Source organism: Mustela putorius, unplaced genomic scaffold (genome assembly GCF_011764305.1).
Source record: "Mustela putorius furo isolate JIRA1106 unplaced genomic scaffold, ASM1176430v1.1 tig00000765_pilon_pilon_pilon, whole genome shotgun sequence".
Lineage (NCBI taxonomy): Eukaryota > Metazoa > Chordata > Mammalia > Carnivora > Mustelidae > Mustela > Mustela putorius.
The window spans coordinates 5,082,071-5,103,204 of NW_025421470.1; the positions used below are offsets into that span (position 1 = coordinate 5,082,071).

The 21,134-nt window shown below is 42.2% G+C and overlaps 1 protein-coding gene across 1 annotated transcript in view; it reads left to right on the forward strand.

Annotated features, from left to right (window-relative positions):
- Nucleotides 1-21,134, forward strand: part of DSCAM (DS cell adhesion molecule) — a 765,964-nt gene that overhangs the window by 529,423 nt on the left and 215,407 nt on the right. Inside the window, exon 13 of the mRNA XM_045084552.1 lies at nt 4,485-4,658. Within this exon, the coding sequence (XP_044940487.1) occupies nt 4,485-4,658 (174 nt within the window). The remainder of the gene's footprint in view (nt 1-4,484; nt 4,659-21,134) is intronic.

The window sequence follows — 21,134 nt, forward strand, 5'->3', positions numbered from 1 at the left end:
CTATGTGCAGTGTCTGCCACTCCAGTGGTTGCTCAGTAACTGTTTGTAAAAACAAAGCACATTTTTATATGAACTTATAAAATATTAAGAAGGGAAATTATGGGATTTGGGTCTTGAGAAAGAAGAGGACATTTATTTTTCAGAAAAAATTCTCAGATGCCGGATATGGGATTCTCAAGTTTGCACCATCATAGCAAGCTGGCAGATAGCTTTCATTAATTATTTTTCAAAACCAATCATTCACTTTCTGGCATGTTCATAATTCATCAAACATTTGTTAAAATCTTCCGTGAATTGTTTTAAAGGATCCATATTATACATGTTTCTAAATTTGTGTTTTCAACATTCTGACAACTTCTTTATTCCCAAAGAGTGAACAGATTTAGGGATAAGATTGGTTTCGTTCATTTTGTCTCACTTTGGAAAATAGTAGCTGATGCTGTGGAAAGTAATGTATTGCAGTAAATAATGTATTTATTTATTTGAGAGAGAGAGAGAGCATGAGCAGAGAGAGGGGTAAGGGAAAGAGAGAAGCTGGCTCCCCACTGAGCAGAAAGCCTGGATGCGGGGCTCAATCCCAGGACCCTGAGATCACGACCTGAGCCGAAGGCAGACACTTAACTGACTGAGCTACCCAGATGCCCCGATGTGTTGCAATTAGAAAAATACTATTATGTCTTTAAAACTTTTCATCCCTGTTTTTGAATTCTTCATGAATAAGATAAATTTAAAGTTTTCTACTTAAAATGTTATGTTATTTCATACATCAGATGCCTGACATAAAACGAATCCAAATGTGTATGCCCTCTGCCTTCCAAATTTATAATTATAGCCATTTACTTCTTCCATACCTTTAAACCAGATATCAGCCAGATGTGGGGCACAAGTCAAATCCTGCCCACAAGCAGTCTTTCTGAATAGATGTTATTGGGGCCCAATCAGGCAGCTTTATTTGTGTATTTTCTATGGCTACTCTTGCGGCAGAAGTATGTAGTTTTAACAGTGTGGCCTACAAAGCCTAGAATAGTTATTATTTGGCTCTTTATAAGAAAAGATTTCCTCCTGCTGTCTAAAAATATTGCGAATTTTTATCCAGGAGCATGTTGTCATGCTCCGTTTATTTTGGTCTTCATTAATTGCTGGCAAGAACTTTTGTAGTCCTTAGTGGGCCCGTCTCCCACATATCTTTTCAAATGAATTTCTAAACATTTCATGTTTAGAAATGTATTTTTTTAATTTTCATTTCCAATTGCTTGTAACTAATATATGTATAAATAAAATTAATTTTAAATTGTTTATATTGATATGCCATGACTTTGCTAAGCTCACTATGATTCTAGCAATTTTTTGGAAGTTCTTTTTGACTATATATGATTTCTTTATGAGTTTTCTATAGAAATCTTTTATCAGGTTAATTCATTCTGTTCCTAGTTTGCTATGAGATTTTTTCAGGATGTTGAATTCTGTAAAAAAAAAAAAAATGTATCTATTTAGTAGGTCATCTTGTGTTTTTATTTTGGTCTGTTGATATGAGTTTCATTGATTAATTTCTGAATGTAAACCAAACTTGCCTTCTTGAAGTAAATCTCATTTGGCCATGATGCATTGTTTTGTGTATGTTGATATATCTGATTTGGTATTGTTTTATTAAGGATTTTTATGTCTGTGTTCATTAGGAATATTGGTCCTAGTTGTTGTTGTTGTTGTTTTATATGCTTTTCATCTGATTGTGGTATCAAGATGATGCTGGCCTTATAAAATCAGTTGTAAACTGAGTTTGCGTTTTCTGTAAGTGTGTAAAATTGGTTTTATTTCTTCTTTAAGTATTAGGTAATATTGGCTACTGAAACTGGTGTTATTTGTGGAAGGTTTTTAAAGTATAAATTAATTTGTAGATATATGACTATTAACTTCATCCACTTTTTCCTGATTGATCTTTGATAGTTTGTGTCTTTCAAGAAATGTATCTATTTAATCTAAGTTTTCAAATTCACTGGCACAAAGTTATTCCTGATATGCTGCTGTCATCCTTTCCATTCAAGCAAGGGCTGTAGCAGTGACCTCTCTCATTATGGTTATTTGTAAATTTTGTCCTCTCTTCTCACCAGTCCCTCTCGAAGCTTAGTTATGATATTGTTTGTTTTTTATTTTCCAAAGAAAAAAACTGGCTTTTCGCTTTATAAAATCAATAATCTCTATTGTTTTTCTGTTTTGTATTTTACTGATTTCAGTTGTCCTCTTTATCATTCTCTTCTTTCTCCTTACTTTGGGTTTTCCTTGCCCGTCTCAGAATAGCTTCTTAAAGTGGACGATTAGATAGATCTGTTCCCCCCTCCTTTTCTAATACCATAATTTAATTCTGCAAACTTTTATCTATTGCTTTTAGCTGCACCTCACAAATTTTTTTGTGGTGTTTTATATCTTTGTTCAACTCCAAATATATGTATTTTTCTCATTACTCGGGTAATTTCTTCTTTGACTTATGAGTTATTGAGAAATGTGTTGTTTAATTTTCAAATATTTGGGTGTTTTTCCAGATGTATTTGTGTTACTGGTTTCAATTTTAGTTTGGCTGTGGAAAGAGAACATAACATGTATTATTTTTACCCCAGAACATCTATTGACATTTGCATTATGACTAACAATATCATCTATTTTGGTAAGTGTCAAAATAGATGCCCTCAAAACAGTATGTCTTCTGCTATTGTGGGATACAGAGTTCTGTAGATGTTGGTTAAATCAACTTGATTAATAATGGTATTCAAGTCTTCTGTACTTCAAGTCTTATTTCTTCTGCCTTTTCTTTTTTTTTCTTCTCTTTTTGGGACTCTAATTTTCAATGTTAGAAGATTTGGTATAGTTTCAGAACTCCAGGACAATCCATTTTGTATTTTTCACTCTTTTGCACTTTTTCTTTATCTTTGGGTGTTTTCCATTGACCTAGCTTCACATTCACTAATTTTTTCCTCTACTGTGTATAACCCAGTGATTAGCTTGTTTAAGGATTTCTTCATCTCTAATACTGTGTTTTTTGTTTTCATCATTTTTGTCTCTTTCATAGTTTAATAGTTTTAGGATTCTTTCTGAACACCCCACCTGTTTATGGATATTAATCATAATTACCATAAAAGCCCTGTCTGAGGAGCTCCATGTCAAATTCTGTTGATACATATCTCTCTGGTCCTTTTTTCTTGCTTTTTTGTGCATGTCTCCGTATTTTACTCAAGTCGAGACCGTGGTGGGTCACACTTACTTCCAGTTCTTTATTTCCCATCTGCTTTCATGCCGAGGTCCTTGGCCGCCCACTCTGTGCCAAAGATGCAGCTCTTTATAGACCCACACATCCTTGCCAGACTTTTAACTCTCTGCAACTGAGTTTACCTACTCACCTGTGACCTTCTGAATTACTCAGAGAAGAGTGATTTGTAGATTAACAGCCTCTCTTTCTCGTTGTTAGAATGAAAGTGGCATTCATTTGTGTCTTCCTCCATCCTTAGCCGTCGGGGAACTCTATTTTTTTAAGTTCACATTTTCATATGTCCTCTGTAGCGCTTCTGCTTGACAGAAACCACCTGTTGTAGGGATTCTGCTTGTCCTTCTTATTCAGTCTGAAGTGTCCCATTGATACAGTACAGATTTCCTTCATCCCTTTGGTGGGGCTGAGACACTTGGTGTAGAAATGAAGGAAGGGAAGGCACAGCCACAGTCCCTGTCGCTGTGGGCTGAGGGATGCCAATAGGTAAGTGATCAGTTTGGCGTAGAGACAAGAGGAGGAAGTATCTTCCTTCTCCATCCCCGGATATAAAGGCTGACGTTTCCTGCATGAGTAGTATGGTGATGGCACATGTGCTCGGCTCCCACACAGGATCTGGGGCCACAGAGACCAGCAGGCCCTCTCTAGAGCATGTGCATGGCTCATGCTGTGGGCTTTCTCCAGACACATGCAATTGGTCCCTACCCTTGCACCCTCTCCCCAAATCCACAGACTCAGGCTACAAAATAGAGAAGCTCTGTCAGCCCTTCAAAGCTTAAATCATACCCTCCTAGTCCCAAACACTCACACAGGGGGAAGCAATGTAGCAGGTTAATCCCTTGTTTACCCATGTATGAATTCCCTGGGCACACAAGGCTTCTATTTAGTCTCAGGAGAGACAACCACTGTGCTTGTTGCATGGGATGTCTTTGAATAATTTATCAGCTACTTAACACTCATCAAATTTGGGGTGTGTGTGTGTGTGTGTGTGTGTGTGTGTAGAAATGACCTGTAAGTTCTCTTCCTCTTTATCCCAGAGTTTGAATTAGTGTCATTTGAAGTAAGTGTGTTTCTCTCCAAACAGGGATGTCCACATTGGGGGGGGAAAATGGTGGATCCCATGACTGCCCTCTGGATATAAATTCCCCTCCCTTCTCATTACTCATCTGGGTGAACTTGAACTCACTGTGCATCACATTGCATCATTCTCCCTCCTTTCCTTCTCCTCCAGGTGCTGGGGTTCCCCAGTTCCAACCCATTGCCCTCAATGGCCGAATTCAGGTCCTGAGCAACGGGTCCTTGCTGATCAAGCACGTCGTGGAGGAAGACAGCGGCTACTACCTGTGCAAGGTCAGCAACGATGTGGGCGCGGACGTCAGCAAGTCCATGTACCTCACGGTCAAAAGTAAGGAAGAAGAATGCTTTGTTTTACCTAAATAGGTCTTTCTGTGCCTCAATTTTCCATTGTCTCCTATACCACTTGTTTAGAAACAAAACAAAACATTGGTTCACTCCAGCTGAGGTTTGAGGTTTTGCTCTCTTGGGAACACTACTGAAGATGAGGGCAGAAATCCAGCCAGACATAATAGCCTGACCATGTGACCCCATGTCTGGGGCCACATGTTCCTCCCCCTTTGGTTGCCATGGCCTTGGGTACAGGCTCTGGGCAGCCCAACAAGTGAATGGGCCTCCGACTTTAATACCCACATTCCTATTCTGTTGATTTTATTGCAGAAGAGCCTAATGCATGGTGTCATATGTGTTCTTATCAGGGTCTGTTTCCAAGCATTCTATCATTGGCAAACTGCCTTGGCCATGCGTTTCCTTTTAAAGATCCTTATGAAATCGAGCAACCGGAAACCTCATTACCAAAGACACACAACTATGAGATGGTCACATGTAACACCCTGCCTAGGGTCCATGTTGCTGACCCATTTTATAGGGAAAGCAACATATAATGAAATTATTTTTGTACTTTGGTAACTGAACCATCAAAGAAAGGACATTAAATGGGCCAACTTTCACTGTGTGCTGCTTTTTAACCAATGGTTGTGCATCTAATTTATAGCGAATGACTTACATCTTTGTCCATGTATATAATTTTCTGTTGGATAAATTGTGATTTCATCCTGACAAGGCTTTGATCAGCCTTTCCTTTTTTTAATTTTAATTGTATTATGGATAGACTGGAAAGGACCTCTACCATATCACTTATAAGGGGGATTGAATTTAAAAGTGAAACTGAGTAGTGTGTGTGTGTGTGTGTGTGTCTGTGTATGTGTGTAATATATTTAAGTTGGTTGCACAAAGACTGGTCTCTGTCCTATTTCAGTAAGAATTTATTCTAGTTAGTCTATTATTTCCAACATAACAATAAAAATATCAAGCTATTTATTTGATATAATTTTTAAAAAAATTTCTCTTTAATGTTCCAGAATTCATTTATTTGCTATACTTTTATATCATCAAAAAATTACAGTTCTGAAATAGGGTTGCTTTAAAATATGTTTTATAGATGTCCAGTATATAAATTTGTCTTCTAAATTTATACTATGGAGGAATTGATCTGCAAGAATCTGAAGACAAATGGTTAGAACATCTAAGTCCAAAGCTGGAATGGTAATTAAACAATCATAATGGATGAGCTACTAAGGAAAACCAAGAGCTGAGGACCAATGTGAACCAACACTGATCCATCTTTCCTCAATAAAAGAAATATATTTTGTAATCTGGTTATATTTAGTCAAATATATTTGTTTTATAAATTTGGTTATATTTTGTAACTTTGATATATTTTAAAATCATAAAAATCTTCCCCTTCCATAAGTATGTATTTGTGCTCTAATAGATACAAGAATACAAGATATGGAGGACGTAAATACATCATCCATGGGCTTTACCCTCATGAATGAAAGAGCTTAGGTTTTGGAAGAGGAGATAACAAGGAAGAATGTAGAGCTTACTAATATTAATGCAAGATGGAGAATAATATAATATGTGTTACAGATGGGCATTTCAGAGAAGGATAGAACTGTCATTTGAGGGGATTAAGGAGAACTTCATGGGGAAAAATATCTTTACAAGTGAGTAGAATTTTAAAAATGCAGAATCTGATTTTCCCCATATTTCTTCTGTCCACACCTGTGGTGCTGGTAGTGGAACTTGGCAGGGGAGGGGCACAAAGATGTCTCTCTGCCCTTAGTGAACATTCTTGCTGGTAGGATGATCAGGAATGGGTGTGTACAATTCCTGTCTAGTAGAATGCACTAGAAAAAAAGTGCAGAACATGGAGGCACACAGACAAGGGTGTGATTTATATTTGTATATTGTATTATTATATATATTATTATATATATTTATATAAGATCAGCAACAAGAGAATGAAAACACATAGCATTTAAGTTCAGTCCTAGAGGATGCAGAGGATTTCAACAGGTACAGGCCCTGAGTGTAGACACAGGTGCATGAAGGAGAGGGAACTGAGAGGAGATAGGAAAAAAATTAAAATTCCCAAGGCAGGGCACTGGGTGGCACAGCTGGTGCGGCATCCGACTCTTGGTCTCAGTTCACATCTTGGTCTAAGGGTTGTAAGTTCAAGTGCTGTGTTGGGCTCCACACTGGGCATGGAGCCTACTTAAAAATGCATACATTCATATGTACATAAAAACGAAACTCCCAAGGCTGCCCATTTCCGTATGGGATCTCTGTCTGAATGTTGTACCTCGTCCATGGAGGGGGTTAGACAGTGAAATGTTTAAAGAGAGCACACATCAAAGGGAAATGGTTCTTAGAGTTGGCCAGTTTCAGATTCTCTCAAACCATACCATCTATTAGCAGAGAGGCGCATTTATGTGACAGTTAATTTTACCAATTTTTAATAGCCCTTGGTGATTTTATAAATTAATTCAGCTTCAATGCCTGGTATTTTTAACTTTTTATAATCATAATATTTAAATTCTGAAAAGTAAAAAAAAAAAAAAAAAAAAAAAAAAAACCTTAAGAAAGAGGTATCAAAGCACAGAGACAGGAGATATCCATTAAGTAGGTCTGTTTCTCAAATGACACTGTGAAAACAACAACAAACAAAGGGGTGAGTTGGATTTGTGTGTGTGTGTTTGAGAAGACTATTAAGTGAATTAAAACAAACATGTGGAGGCAACACATGTAGCATTGGGAGGCCTGCTGCTTGGTGTACAGCTGGTTTACTAAGAAAACAGAAAGGACGTTGGAGCACAGAGCACAGCCAGCTGATTTTACGTCTCTCTGGGTGGGAACAGGATTATACCTGACACTGCAGAAAGGCAGTTTCTAGGCCCTTCTTATCTGAAACTACCAGGCCTTCATCAGGTGCATTCTTTACTGTTTTACTATTACTTCTATGGATGAGAGAATGGGTGTGCTAAAATGTAGACACGCACCCACAAGCATATGTGCATCTACAGTGTGCATCCACCGGACCCAGATGCCTTCCAGGTAGAAGCAAGAAGAGGAAGAACATCATCCCATCATCCTTTGTTTTAATCTCTCTCTTTTTTTGAGAAAGAGAGAGAGTGAGCCAGCATGGGGCAGGGGGAGAGAGAGAATCAAACAGGCTCCATGCCCAGTGTGGGGCCCACCGCAAGGGCTGGGACCCTGAGATAATGACCTGAGCCAAAACCAAGAATCAGATGCTCAACCGACTGAGCCACTGAGGCATCCCTTCTTTTAATCTCTGAATATGGCCCTAAAAATGGCATGTACCTAAGTCGTGCGCGCGCACACGCGCGCATACACACACACACACACACACACAACATTCCATGCAGACACAGAAAAATAATCCCAAATGAACTAACTACCCTTTCAAACTGTAGCAGGACAGTAATAACATCCTAACAGAGACACAACTGGCCACCCCCTGAGAAAACCATGGTCTGGGATCACTAAAGAAGGGATGAAATTTTCTCCCCTTTTCCCCAAACGGTTGACTACAATCTTTCAGACTCTAAAGAATTTCTCAGTATTGTTGGAATTTATCACATAAAACTGGCAACAAGTCTACTTTGAGGTGGTAATCACTATTTTGACCCCCTTCAAGCAAGAGACCCTAAATGAAAACCTTATAGGGGAAAAACAGGGAATCCTATGTTCTGGGCCAAAATTTGAGGACTAAAGTCCTCAAAGCCTGTGTGTGGTGGGCATGGAGGGGTGAAACATGGTGTAATCAGGGTGCTTGGGTGGCTCAGTGGGTTGGACCACTGCCTTCGGCTCAGGTCACGATCTCAGGGTCCTGGGATCGAGTCCTGTATCAGGCTCTCTGCTTGGCAGGGAGCCTGCTTCCTTCTCTCTCTCTGCCTGCCTCTCTGTGTACTTGTGATATCTCTCTCTCTCTGTGTCAAATAAATAAATAAACAAAAGCTTAAAAAAAAAAAAGGAAAGAACATGGTCTAAACAATAGGGACCCAGAAACCTCTGGGTTTGCACCCCCAAAGCAGTCTGGTTCTTCTGATTCTCCATTTCTCATGAGTGATCTTGGACAATTTGCTTTACTTCTCTGCGCCTGTAAAATAGGAAGAACCACCCCTTCCTCAGGGGGTTATTATGAAAATTAAATGGAATAACATCTGTGAAGATACAGCAAAACACAGAAAGTACTCTGCCTGCGTATGCCAGCATGCACAAATACAGGTGATCCTGTTGTTCAGAGAGAGAGAGAAAACATAGAGCCTGATGGTGCTGTGCACTGGCACATTTCCAGAAAGTCACTCTGAAGAAGAACATTAAAAGTTGGAGGGTAGGAAGAAGGAAGAGGAAAGATGACCTCCAAGAGCCAGGGGCAAGTATTTTTACTGTCTGTGTGACGTTGACCCCCAGGAATAGTGTCTCTGGAAACTCTGACGGCCACTGTCTTTTCCCTAACTGCAGTTGTTGACGAATCATCAAAAAGTTGATTTCAAAAAGTTTGATTTGAAGTTTGTGCACAGTTGACTTCAAAAAGTTTGGAGATTTCAAACTGAAAAAAAAAATGTTTTGAAAGAAAGGAAATTACACTATTTAAATAAAAAATGTGAAGTACTCTCTCATTTCTAGAAGTTATATAAAAACGTAAGCGGCAAGTATTTCTGAATTTAAAAGGCGAGGACTTTATGCCTGGTTAAGCGATGTCAGGACGTGAAGGGAGGTTCTCATATGAGAAATCTGGATTCCCAGGATGGCTGGTGCTGGGTTTTACACACATTTTACAGACCAGAACTCACTCTCTCTCCTGGGCATCCTGTCGAGGGCTCAGAGGGCATGTGGGGATCCGTACAGGCTGAGCTTCCTGCAATAGTTTGCACAGTGAACCTTGCCCCACCTCAACACACACACACATTTTTGAAATCAGAGGTGAGGAGGAGTCTGTGGGCAGAAATGAGGCAAAGCAGTCTGTGGGCAGAGATGAGGCAATCACGTGGGGGATGCACAGTTGGGGACAGCAATCAGTGCGATAGAAAGATAAGCAGAGCAAATCCTTTCAACTTTGTTGGTCTTACTGTTTCTGATTCTTCACTACCATCTCAATTATACTTTGGCTTTTACCAAAACTCATCCCCGAATAGGGACTCAAAGCATCAGACGTTATTAAGGACTTTGCCAGAAAAGACAGAGGGACCAGGATCCTCTCTCTATTTGGCCTCTGGTGACAATGCCACAGACCTCACCCCAGGCCCACTGGGGACGGCAAAGCCTCTTCCCTCCACACCCAGACCATGTGAGGTCTGGGGCATCTTGTCTTTGTTGTAAGAAAAGAGCTGCCCCAAACACTGGGTCCCTCATGTTTCTCCCAGCTACCAAAATTGCACCCTCCTCCACAGCTTTCTGCCTGCAGGCAGGCACGCTCCCAGGAGTGCTGACTTCTGTATGGATCTGAAGCCTCAGTGCACAGTCTGCTCCTCTTCTGTCTCCGCATGCAGCGGAAAAAGAGCATCCCTTATCGAACAGGAGCAGGAGCTTCCCTGGAGAGCTGGTTACTCTCAGAATCCAGTGAACACCCCTCCCAGAGCTGACCCTCAGGCTCCAGGGGGCCTTGGCCCCCAGGCCTCCCTCCACCAGGCTCATCCTGGACAGGTCCCTGGGTGCGGGGCCCACCTCTCTTGGCTGCCAGAATTTAGGTACATGGGCCTTGCTCTGCGTATACACCCACCAGCTCACGTCAGCTCTGGTCAGTCTTCAGAAGCTTGGCCATTCCTGGACAAACCTTGGTAATGGGGTGGGACCTCAGGCCACTCATTTCTGCCATTGCCAGGGAGATATTGGAGATGGCATTCATTAATCTACCCCTGCCTCTGAGAATCCTTTTCTACCCCTGGATATTCCACTCAATCTCCATGACTTCCTGTCTTTACACTCTGTCCCCAAGACACTCAGATCTTTGCCTTATAACTAGATTTCTATATAAAAATCTCCTCTAGTCCTGGTGATTGCTCTGTGAGATGCCTAAAAGGAAGGAGCATGGTCCCGAGTTGTCCCTCCATGAAGCTATGATGGCCTTAATCAGTGCCACAGAATGCTCTCTGATCTCCTCACAGTCACTCTGACAGGACACCCTTTCCTTTAAGAACAAGATGAAGGCTTGTTTTGTCTGTTTTGTCCTCACAGAGGAAGGGGAAGGAGAGATTGAATATGGAGCATTACTAAACTACATTTTTTTAAAAAAATGTCTTAAATTGCCAAGATAATGGAGTGGGTCTTAATCCATGCTGTTTTCCCCAATATTTTAATTCAGGAGCTTCTAAATCAAGCTTTGACTTATGGGCTCTTGTAGGCTGTGGCTAATCCCAAGAGGGTTCTGGGATCCCTAGATATCATGTGCAAAAATATATGCTTTTTTCTAAGAGGAAACACTGTGACCTTCCTGATACCCTCAGAAGGATCCATGATACAAAGCATCAAGAACTACTGTTCTGGAAAGTCTCACCCTGGATGACCTTGGTGTGTCTTCCTAGCAGTCCCTCTCAGAGCACTGGACTGCGAGCAACCAGGCTCATGATGAGAGTTTATAGGGGCCTAAGGAGGAGTCAGCAACCACGAGTCACGAAAAAGACAGGGTCCCATTGAAAAGTAGGTTTGGGTATTGCACTGCCTTTGCTTCATGACCACACTTACCGTGGCCTGACGCCCTCCGTGATGCAAATGAATCAGAGTGAGTTAACTCTGGTTGTCAGTTAGGCTCCAGACACACACTGCCTGGGCTCCACCCCTCCCCAGCTCCCTTACCCGGGACAAGAGACTCACCCTCTCACGGAGCCTCCCTAGACCAAAGACAGCAAGCATACGTCTTTTGTAGGGTCCTTGTAAGACTGGCATGAGCCATCAGTGAAGCACTCGGCAAAATTCCTCACGTCTGGTTGAGGCAGAGCAATGGCGGCCACTTTTGTGGTTGATGTTAGTGCTATTGTCACAGTTATCACCCTCATTCCTGAATTCCAGTCTAGTACTCCCCACCAATAAGACAAATTAGTGCTGAGATAGAATATCAGGTGTCCCTGATTCAAACACCCCCAGTTGACACATTTTCATGACTTCAGCATCCACTGGCCCCCACTCCAACTTATTCCACACATACGCTCACACTCATATCCCTTGTCCTTTCCCCTCTGAAGTCCAAGTGCCAAACATATCTGCAGTTTCCATGGAGATGTCTAGCATTCCCATCTAGAGGATGGGAAGAAGCATGGGAGAGTAAGAATGGAAACTTGGGGGCTGTGGGCAATGTCAGCTGGTAGAAGACCCTCTATGGGTGATGACTCCTTCCAGGTAGAGCATTTTATTTCCACCTAACACTTGGATTTCACTGCTAAAATGAGTCTGAAATTCTACAAGTGGAAGATTCTTTGGGGTCAATAAGGAATTTGTAAATTGGGAAGACGGACCAAGAGGCTATAATTTGTTGCCAACTCCGGTTTCAATCTCCCTGTATTGTCTCTCAGTGTTAATTGTTGTATTGTATGCCCCCAAATTCATATACTGAAATCCTGACCCCCAGTGTCTTAGGATGTAACCTTATTGGGAAATAGAGTCTTTGCAGATGAAATTAGTTTGGATGAGATTTTATTGGAATGAAGTGGCCTTTAATCTAGTATGACTGATATCCCTACATAAAGAGGAAATGTGGACACAGACGCAGACCGAATGTGGTAACGTGAGGACAAGCAGAGATAGGAGTGCTGCTGCCACATGCGAAAGGAAACTGGAAGGGGTCAGGAAGGACACTGCCCTAGAGTCTTCAGAGGGAGAACAACCCTCGAACACCTTGATTTCAGATTTTGGGCTTTCCAAACCCTGATAGAATAAATATATGCCATTTTTAAGCCACCCAGTTAGTGGTGCTTTGCTACAGCAGGCCTAGAACACTAAAGCACTCAGTGATAACAGAGATCTTCAGGAAGTCTTGTATTTGAGGGGAGCTCACGCTCACTACACCTACTGCAGCAGGTGAATCCTAATCTGTCTAAGTCAGTGGATGTGAATTCTAGTCTGAAGAACCCAGGAGCAGCCTATTCCCTTTGTAGGTAATTGATTTCAGGATGCGCATGAGACCCAGTTTTGGCCAATGAAAGGTAAGAAGAGATCTTCTGAAAAAGATTTCCTTTTTCTTAATAGGGAACTCTGTAAGAGATGCTCATTTCTTTTCATTCTTGACCCTATCTGGAGGGGCGTCTTGATCCGTAGCAGCCATTTTGGTATTATCTTGAGGATAAAACCAATACACAGAGGAAGGTAGAGTCAAGAAAACTGGAAAAGTGGAGTTTTACCACTAACGTACTGTTTCTAGAATCTTCAACCTCCAAATTCATAGTTGAATAAGAAAACCAATTACTTGGTTGCCTTTCATCTAAACAATGTGGATCAGGGTTTTCTCATTTGCAGCTGGAGACATCCCAGTGAAATAGGTAAGAGAGAGTATCATCAACAATTCACGGGAATTAATTCAGCCTGAAATGAACATCTCTGAAGGAATAGGAGCCTTCTTTGGGTTGAGGAACTATTATAAGGATTCATAAAGCGTGATGCTTTAGGTTGGGGTAGGACAGGTCTGGGGAAGGAATGGCGTTTGAGGGTCAATGACAATGTGTAGGCCTGAGGAACACCTGGTGTCCCAAAGTCAGGAGGGCAGTGCGTGGTGGAAAGAGAATGGCTACTACAAATAGCACTTTTAAAAATGTTTCTTGGAATGGTTGGCACTCCTCAGAGGAAAAGAAAGTGTACTTTTCTCTTTTACTTATTTGCTTCTTCTTCCTCCTCCTCCTGTTTGGAGACTCCTTTCTACCCAGCAGCAGAAAAGTTATTTTTGCCTTGTAGGGGTGATCTCAGCTATTTCAGGGTTTCTCGGTTGATTTAAGATCCTCCCCCATGGGAGGCTGTGGGTGTTGGCATCAGTGTTCTGAGTCTTCAGTTAGCTGTCACCCCCCCCATGCGGTTACCCACTGAGATGCTTGCATTCCTATCTGGTCTCTAGTCATGGGGTCACTTCCTAGCTGCCTCCTTTGGTCCTCTGGCTGTCCTTTGTCATATCTGTCCACTTGTCCAGTCAGCAGTACCCACTGAGCTCCCACTAGCATACAGGACTGTCCTATATGCTGCATACTGAGTGACAGAACTAGATTACTGTCATGGAGCTTACATTGCCATGGAGAAAATGGCAGGCATGTAGGTATACAACATAATGCGCAGCAGAGAACAAAATGAACGGAGGAATAAGGTGTGCCTATGCTTGGAGAGAGCATTCCAGGCAAATGGAATAGCAAGTGCAAAGGTTCCAGTAGAAACTGGTTACATTTGAGGATCCCCAAGGAGTCCATGTGCTTGGAATGCAAGGTACACACTGAGACCAAGAGAGCTAGGCAGGGGCTAGACCCATGGTCAGACTTTGAGCTTAATTTCAATGATGATGAGACACTACTGAAGGATTTTGAGCAGAGGAAAAGTATTAGAACAATGACAGCTTTAATTTATTATAAACACAAGTATTGTCTGATTCTGACACACTCAAATACCTCAGTTGCATCTGACTTAAATGGGAGGCTCACAGGGAGACAAGAGAAGCTGCCAGCAGAGTGAGTGGTGGACCTGTTGCAGTCCCAGGAGACTGGAGGAAATGCATCTGCCCTGGGGCTCAGGGATTTGCCTGGATTCTGCTTCTCATGGCCTTTGTTTAGAAAGGCTGCCTAATAGAAACCCGGAAGGATCCCTCCAGCCCCCATGTTGAGCTGAGCCCATGGCTCCTTGATGGGACCCTCCTCAGGGACTATCTCTCCTGCTATGCTCCATCTCCACCTCCCACCACCACCCATGTCCCCAGTGTGCTAATCTCTGCAGTCCTTCTAGGAATGTGGTTTTATTTTTGGTTTACTGTGCTCGCCTAGCTTCCACTCAGCCTTCCCTAGCATAATAGTCCTAACTCAACAGTTGGAGAACCATGTGGGCATTCTGCTGTTACCGAGTGCCACATTCCAGAACTGGGGAAATAACCATGGGATAGATTTGAAAACTCACTAGATCTCCTGGAAACGGGTCCTAAGCCAATATGCCTTGATTGTCCCTGATTGATATGTCCCTGATTGATAGAAGCCCCTGACTAGAGGACCAGTTGGAGAACTATTCTTCAGTTCTCTAAGAATTTGAATTTGTGTCAATTCAGGGTGACCCTTCCTACACTTGATGGGTCCTTTTTCTCTGGCTGCTTTTAAGATTTTCATTCTCTTGGGATTTCAAAGTTTGTCACGTACCTATATGTTGTTTCCTTTGTGTTTATGTTGATGTGGTTTAAGGATTTGCTTTAAACCTGAGAAGGTTTCAGCCATTATTTCTTCACATAATTTTTTGTTGTTTTATTCTCTCTTGGATGCCATTCTAGGACGCATGTGTTAGTCCGCTTGGTATTGGCCCAGGACTAAGTTTTCTGATACTTAAATAATTTTTCTTCAGTCTTTTCCTTCTGTCATAACATTGCTTATTTAAAAAAAAAAAAAAGATTTATTTGGGGGTGGAGGAGAGACAGAGGGAGAGGGAGCGAGAGAGAACCTTAAGCAGACTCTGTGCTGAGCCTGATGCAGGGCTTGATCTCATAACCCTGTGATCATGACTTGAGCTGAAACCAAGAGCTGGGTGCTTAACTGACTGTACCTTCTAGGCACCCCAGACTGCCCATTTTTAAATCTATTTTATCATTACTAACTCTTTCTCCAGCTCTCTCCAGTGTATATGAAGCCCATGAACTAAAGTTTTCATTTTAGTTAGTGTACTCTTCAGTTCTTGGACTTTATTTAGTTCCTTTTTAAATATAGATTCTGTTTCTTTGCTGAATTTCTAATTTATCTAATTTCAAAACCCAGACTCTTCAGAACTATTATGCAGGCCAATGAGAAGTTGTTAAGTATCCTGGGATTTTTTTAAAATTTATACTTTTATTGAGATATAATTCACATATCATGAAACTCGTGTTTTACAGTGTGCATTTGGTATGTGAATCGAGCCTCAATAAGGGTATATATTTTTTTAAAAAATCCTGGCATAACAGGTGTTCAGAGTCTGGTATTTGAAACTGGACAATTTGGTTTCAAATCCCAGTTCTACTACTTCTTAGTTATGTTCCCCAAGTGTTCCAAGGCCCAGGTTCCTTATCTATAAGACGGAGATCATTGTGTGCACTATCCAGAGCTGTGGGCATTTGTTGATAGAATATTTTCCCTGTAGAGTGTCTACAGAATGAGTGAGGATGGACTCCTAATTAGTGGAAGCTATTTTGCTGATATCCTAAATGCTCGTGGATACTTGTGCATAGAGTTTTGCATTATTTTTAAAGATTTTATTTATTTATTTGATAGACAAGAGATCACAAGTGGGCAGAGAGGCAGGCAGAGAGAAAGGAGGAAGCAGGCTCTCTGCTGAGCAGAGAGCCTGATACGGGGCTTGATCCCAGGACCCTGGGATCATGACCTGAGCTGAAGGCAGAGGTTTTAACCCACTGAGCCACTCAGGTGCCCCGAGTTTTGCATTTTCTTAAAATAAAGATTTCTTTATTTTAAAGGGAGAGAGCACGAAATGGGAAAGGGGCAGAGAGAGAGTCTCAAGCAGACTCCACACTGAGCCGAAAGCCTGACATGGGCCTTGATCTCAGGACCCTGAGATCATGACCTGAGCTGAAACCGAGTCAGACACTTAACTGACTGCCACCCAGGCACCCTGAGCTTTGTTTGTTTTTTGTTGTTGTTGTTGTTGTTGTTTTTAATGTCCACACCCATGTCCCTTGGTTAAATAATCATATCTTAATAACCTGTGAAATGTGCGATAGTACCAGCCCTTCCTCTCTCTGACCCCTCCACTTCTAGCCCTTTCCCTTTGCCGTTACTTGAAATTGTCTGTGTTCTGCCCTTGTGTTTATCTTTCCATGGGGTAGGAACCCACATCTGTAAAATATTGAGGCCTCACAAGCAGAAACTTGGGACTGTCCTCCTTCCTCTCTAGGTATAGGTCCCTTAATGGAGACGCACATTTTTTTTTTTTCTTTCCATTTGGGACCCAGACATATTTTACTATTTTTCCCAAACAGAATTTTGAAGTCTATATGCCATTTTGTATCTATATTTTGGCTTCCTTTGTTACCTGTATAGTAAAAGCCATTGCTTAGGTCTTTCATTCATTCAACAAACACTTGCTGAGTTCCTGCCGTGTGCCAGGGAGTCACTCGAGCATCCGAGCTGGACCCCCAAACCTCTTCCCTCCCACCTCCTTTCTGTCGATGCCCTGCAGCCAGACCTAATCAGCCACACTGGTAGTGGAACATGTTGGGTGTATTGTTGATATAAGGGAGAATGCACGCCATGGGGTGCCAGTGGGGTGTCTCCATAAGAAGGTGCTGGAAAAGATACATTATGTGGCTGGGTCTGTGTGAGGTGATTTGGGCAAAGGATCAGGGAAGCAGAGCTTGGCACTAGATTGGATGTTATCCAGAAAGGGGGCAATTCCTGGATCCGGCATTCTAATGAAGCTTTTCTATACGTGGGCACGGGTGGGCCCAGGCCAAAGCTTAGCAAAGATGCGGCAGCCTCTCACAGTAGGCAGAATAGTGGATATTTCGTCATGCTGTGGTTTATTTGGGCAATGTTCATGCTCTTGCCTGTGTTCAGACATGATGGGGCGGGTGTGTTTTATCTCGATCCATCTCAGCCACAGAGAGGTCTGGTCCGGTGCCGGCATTGTGTGAAATCGTTTACTCTCAGCAAGAGAACACAGAGGCCCACCTGGGAGCGTCCAGACAACCCCTGGACGTCAGGGGCTACTTTTTCTTCCTCGTTTCTCTGAATCATTCCTCCCACCTCAATGGTTTTAATCCAATTCATCTCAAAAAGGATGCAGAATATATTGGATAATTTTGTTTAGTCACACCTAAAGAAAGTCAGCTCCAGAATGTCCCCAAGGGTACAGGCCAGTTTTGTTGTTTGTTTGTTTGGTTTGTTTGTTGTTTTTGCAAGCTCAGCTGCAGCGAGCTTAGGAATCATCTGACCTTCCATGGACCTCGTGAACAGGTGCACAGACATAAACTTGTAGATGGTGAGGCTTGGAGATTTCCCTTGGATAATTTATTCTATGTAGAATATGATGTCTGGGCTGGGATGCTCACTTTTCTCTTGGGGACACCAGGTTTGACCCTCTGCAGGGACAATCCGAACTCCTCATGTTAGGACACATCCAAAGGCAACAACCTCAGAGAAGAGCTTGCTGATGAACATTTGTGATGTCGTGGTAGGTCATGGCGGGATGCCCATGGCCACCAGGGCAGTGACCAGCCATCTGCTCTTTGCAGTTCCACTACAGCCGAAACAAGGAGCCAGGCTGGCTGTTGGCCTTCCAATATACTATTTCCCCACCTATTTAAATATATTTAAATCCCCACGTGCTTTAACATTTAATTCTATCACCTCAAGCTAGGTAGTCCCATGTGTACCTGCCCACTTATCTGCTGACTTTAAGGCCCATTATGGAGGAGGACAGCCCCTATACACATAGGCAAAAAAGAACCTCCTCTGATGATTTTTAGCTCATTCTGGGCCCAAGAGAAAAACTGTAATTGTCAGTGTTGTATATTATACACCAAAGGACCGTACATGATTTTATACACACAGCAGACACATTGGTCAACAACAGCTGTCTCAATAATCTTGTTCTCTCTAAAGAGAATGATATATGGAATGCATCTGATTCTAATTGTAGTCTTTTCTCTTAGGAAATGGAGAGAACCCTTAACTTAGGGGCCAGAGGCACGACTTCCTGTTGTCCTGACCTGATTCTCATCACTGGTCTGGTCGAATCTGGTCTTTACTGGGAAGTCTCAATCTTGTTTTCTGCTTATTACTTAGCTTCTGTATTTGCTCAGCATGGACTCTTAACTGAATAGGGAAGAAGTATGCATTCCAGGAAGAAGGCATAGCCAGTGCAAAGGCCCTAAGGCAGAAGAAAAACATAGTGTGTTCTTCAGTGATGCTGCTGGGAGAAACAGTAGAGTTCAAGGAAGAGGGGACAAAGTCCTTACAGAGCGACAAGGATGTGGCACTGCAGTACAGGTTAATGGTGCAGCCTCTTCTGTTTTTTTCTCGTAGTGGGTGTATCAGTATGTGTCAGCTTTTCCTTTAAAAAAAAATTAAAGTACACAACATATTTTGGTCGATTTTTTTTTTGTAGTTGATAACCTATCCTAATTGTCTTTCTACATAAATACACATAGTTCCTGTTTATTCTTTCTAATGGTGCATCAGGTTTCATTGTGTGGATTGGCTTATCTCTTACTGGACATTCAGCATGGAAATGATTTCGTGGGTTCACGTCCTTTGAGAATAGCCTATTCTGAGCCCTGGGTCATAGGTTCTTACCACTGCTTACAGTGTGAAACCTACAGGACAGAGGGAGCAGGAGAGCTGAGGCCGGACCACAGAAGACCCTGAGGGGGAAGTTTCAGAATACATGCCCCTTCTGCACATTTTGCATACTGTTGAGTTCTACTAGAGAACAATATTTTCCCCCAAAGATGCAACACAAATGCCCCATCTTCTGTGGCTCATTATAGATTTGATACTGAACGAGACCTCGCTGGGAAATGGAAACAGGTCAAATCAGAATGCCCCGCGGGCTCTGAGTCTGTAGCTATTTGTTCGGGATGGTAGAGAGGAGAGAAAGGCACTTTTAGGTAAAAAGTGATCAGCACCAAGGGGAGGGTGCACCCCCCTGTGAAGAGAATGAGGAGAAGGGGCATCCCCTGTCCTTCAATTGCATTAGTGAGTACACAGTGCCCTGCTTGTTGTCACTGTCCTCACACCATGCTGTCAGTAATGACTTGCCTTGGCCATGTTAGGGACGTGCATGACCACTAAGAAAATTAATGCTTCCTGAGTTGTCTTTGCATCCCCTTTGAGGGGAGGGATTAGTGTTTTTGCTCTCATACAGGATAGTCGCATCATGTTAGATGAAAGTATGACCTTGCTATTACCTTTATTTGCAGATGAAGTATGGTTTAAGGAAGTGTGTGGGTGCCATTGACAAGTGGTAGACTTTGATGATTGATGCTATGTGTCTGTTTGGCTGGGCCATGAGTAGAGATGTGGCTGTGAAGGTATTTCTTAAATGTGATTGTCATTGAAATTCATAGTGTTTGAGTAAAGCAGATTTCCTTCTATAGTGTGAATAGGCTCACCCAATCCATTGAAAACTTTTAGAGGAAAACAAAGAGTTTTCTGCAGGAAGAAGGAATTCTACCTCTAAGCTGCGTTTAGACTTGAGCCACAATGTTGACTCTCCCCTGGGCCTCCAGATTGCCCTGCAGATTCTAGTCCCCATGACTGCATGAGCCCATTCCTAACCTCAATCTGTCTATCCATGTATCTGTCCCATTGGTTCTGTTTCTCTGGAGGACCTGGACTGATACAGATTTTGGAGCAGGTGGTCTGGCTGCTCAGGAAGGATTATATTTCCACACACATGCTTTTCAGCACTTATAACCTAAACATCTCCCTCCACAAAATCATGCATTTTAATGCTCCATGGGAATTCCACATTGTTTACTAAGAGTTGGAACTGAGAATGTTCTCTCTATAAATACTCAGAGTCTGCTGCCTTTTAATTTGGGAATATCCAGTTTAAAAGCTCAAGTCAGAAATATCTATTGAATGCCTACTGTCTTTGTTCTCTTTGGCCACTATGATAAATTACCAAAAACTTAACTCAAGAGAAAAAAAAAAATACCCATTGATTATCTCAGGATTTGCAGGTTTAGAAATCTGGTGGGCTCAGCTATTGTCTCTGCACTGTATCTCCCAGATCCAAAATGAAGGTGTCAGGGTGCACTGCTTCCTGGAGGCTCTGGGGCAGGAGCTGCTTACCTGCTCATTCAGGCTCTTGGCAGATTTCCACTCTATGTGCCTGTGGGACTGATGCCCTTGTTTCCGTGATGACTGTCACCTGGTGTCACCCTTGGCCCCTAGGAGCCTCTTCTTGTTCCATGCATAGAATCACTTGCATCCCTGAACTAGCAAGTGTGGGTTGAGTCCTTCTCATACTTCAAAGCCCTCTGACTCTCCTTCTACCTCATTCTTCCTGCCTCTTCTGCAGCTACATCTAATTAACTGACTCCTCTTCCACTTTTATGGACCAGGGTCCCAGGACCCATGTGATTACATTGGAACCACCCAGATAATTCCGAGTTTTCTCTCTATTTTAAAGTCATCTGATTAGCAACCTTAATTACACCTGCAAAATATCTTTGGCCGTGAAACGTAACATACATTCTCCAGAGTTTAGGGTGTGGACATCTTTGGGGCACCATTATTGGGCCTGTTGACTTTGCTGTGATCTGGACTATGAATGTCCTCAC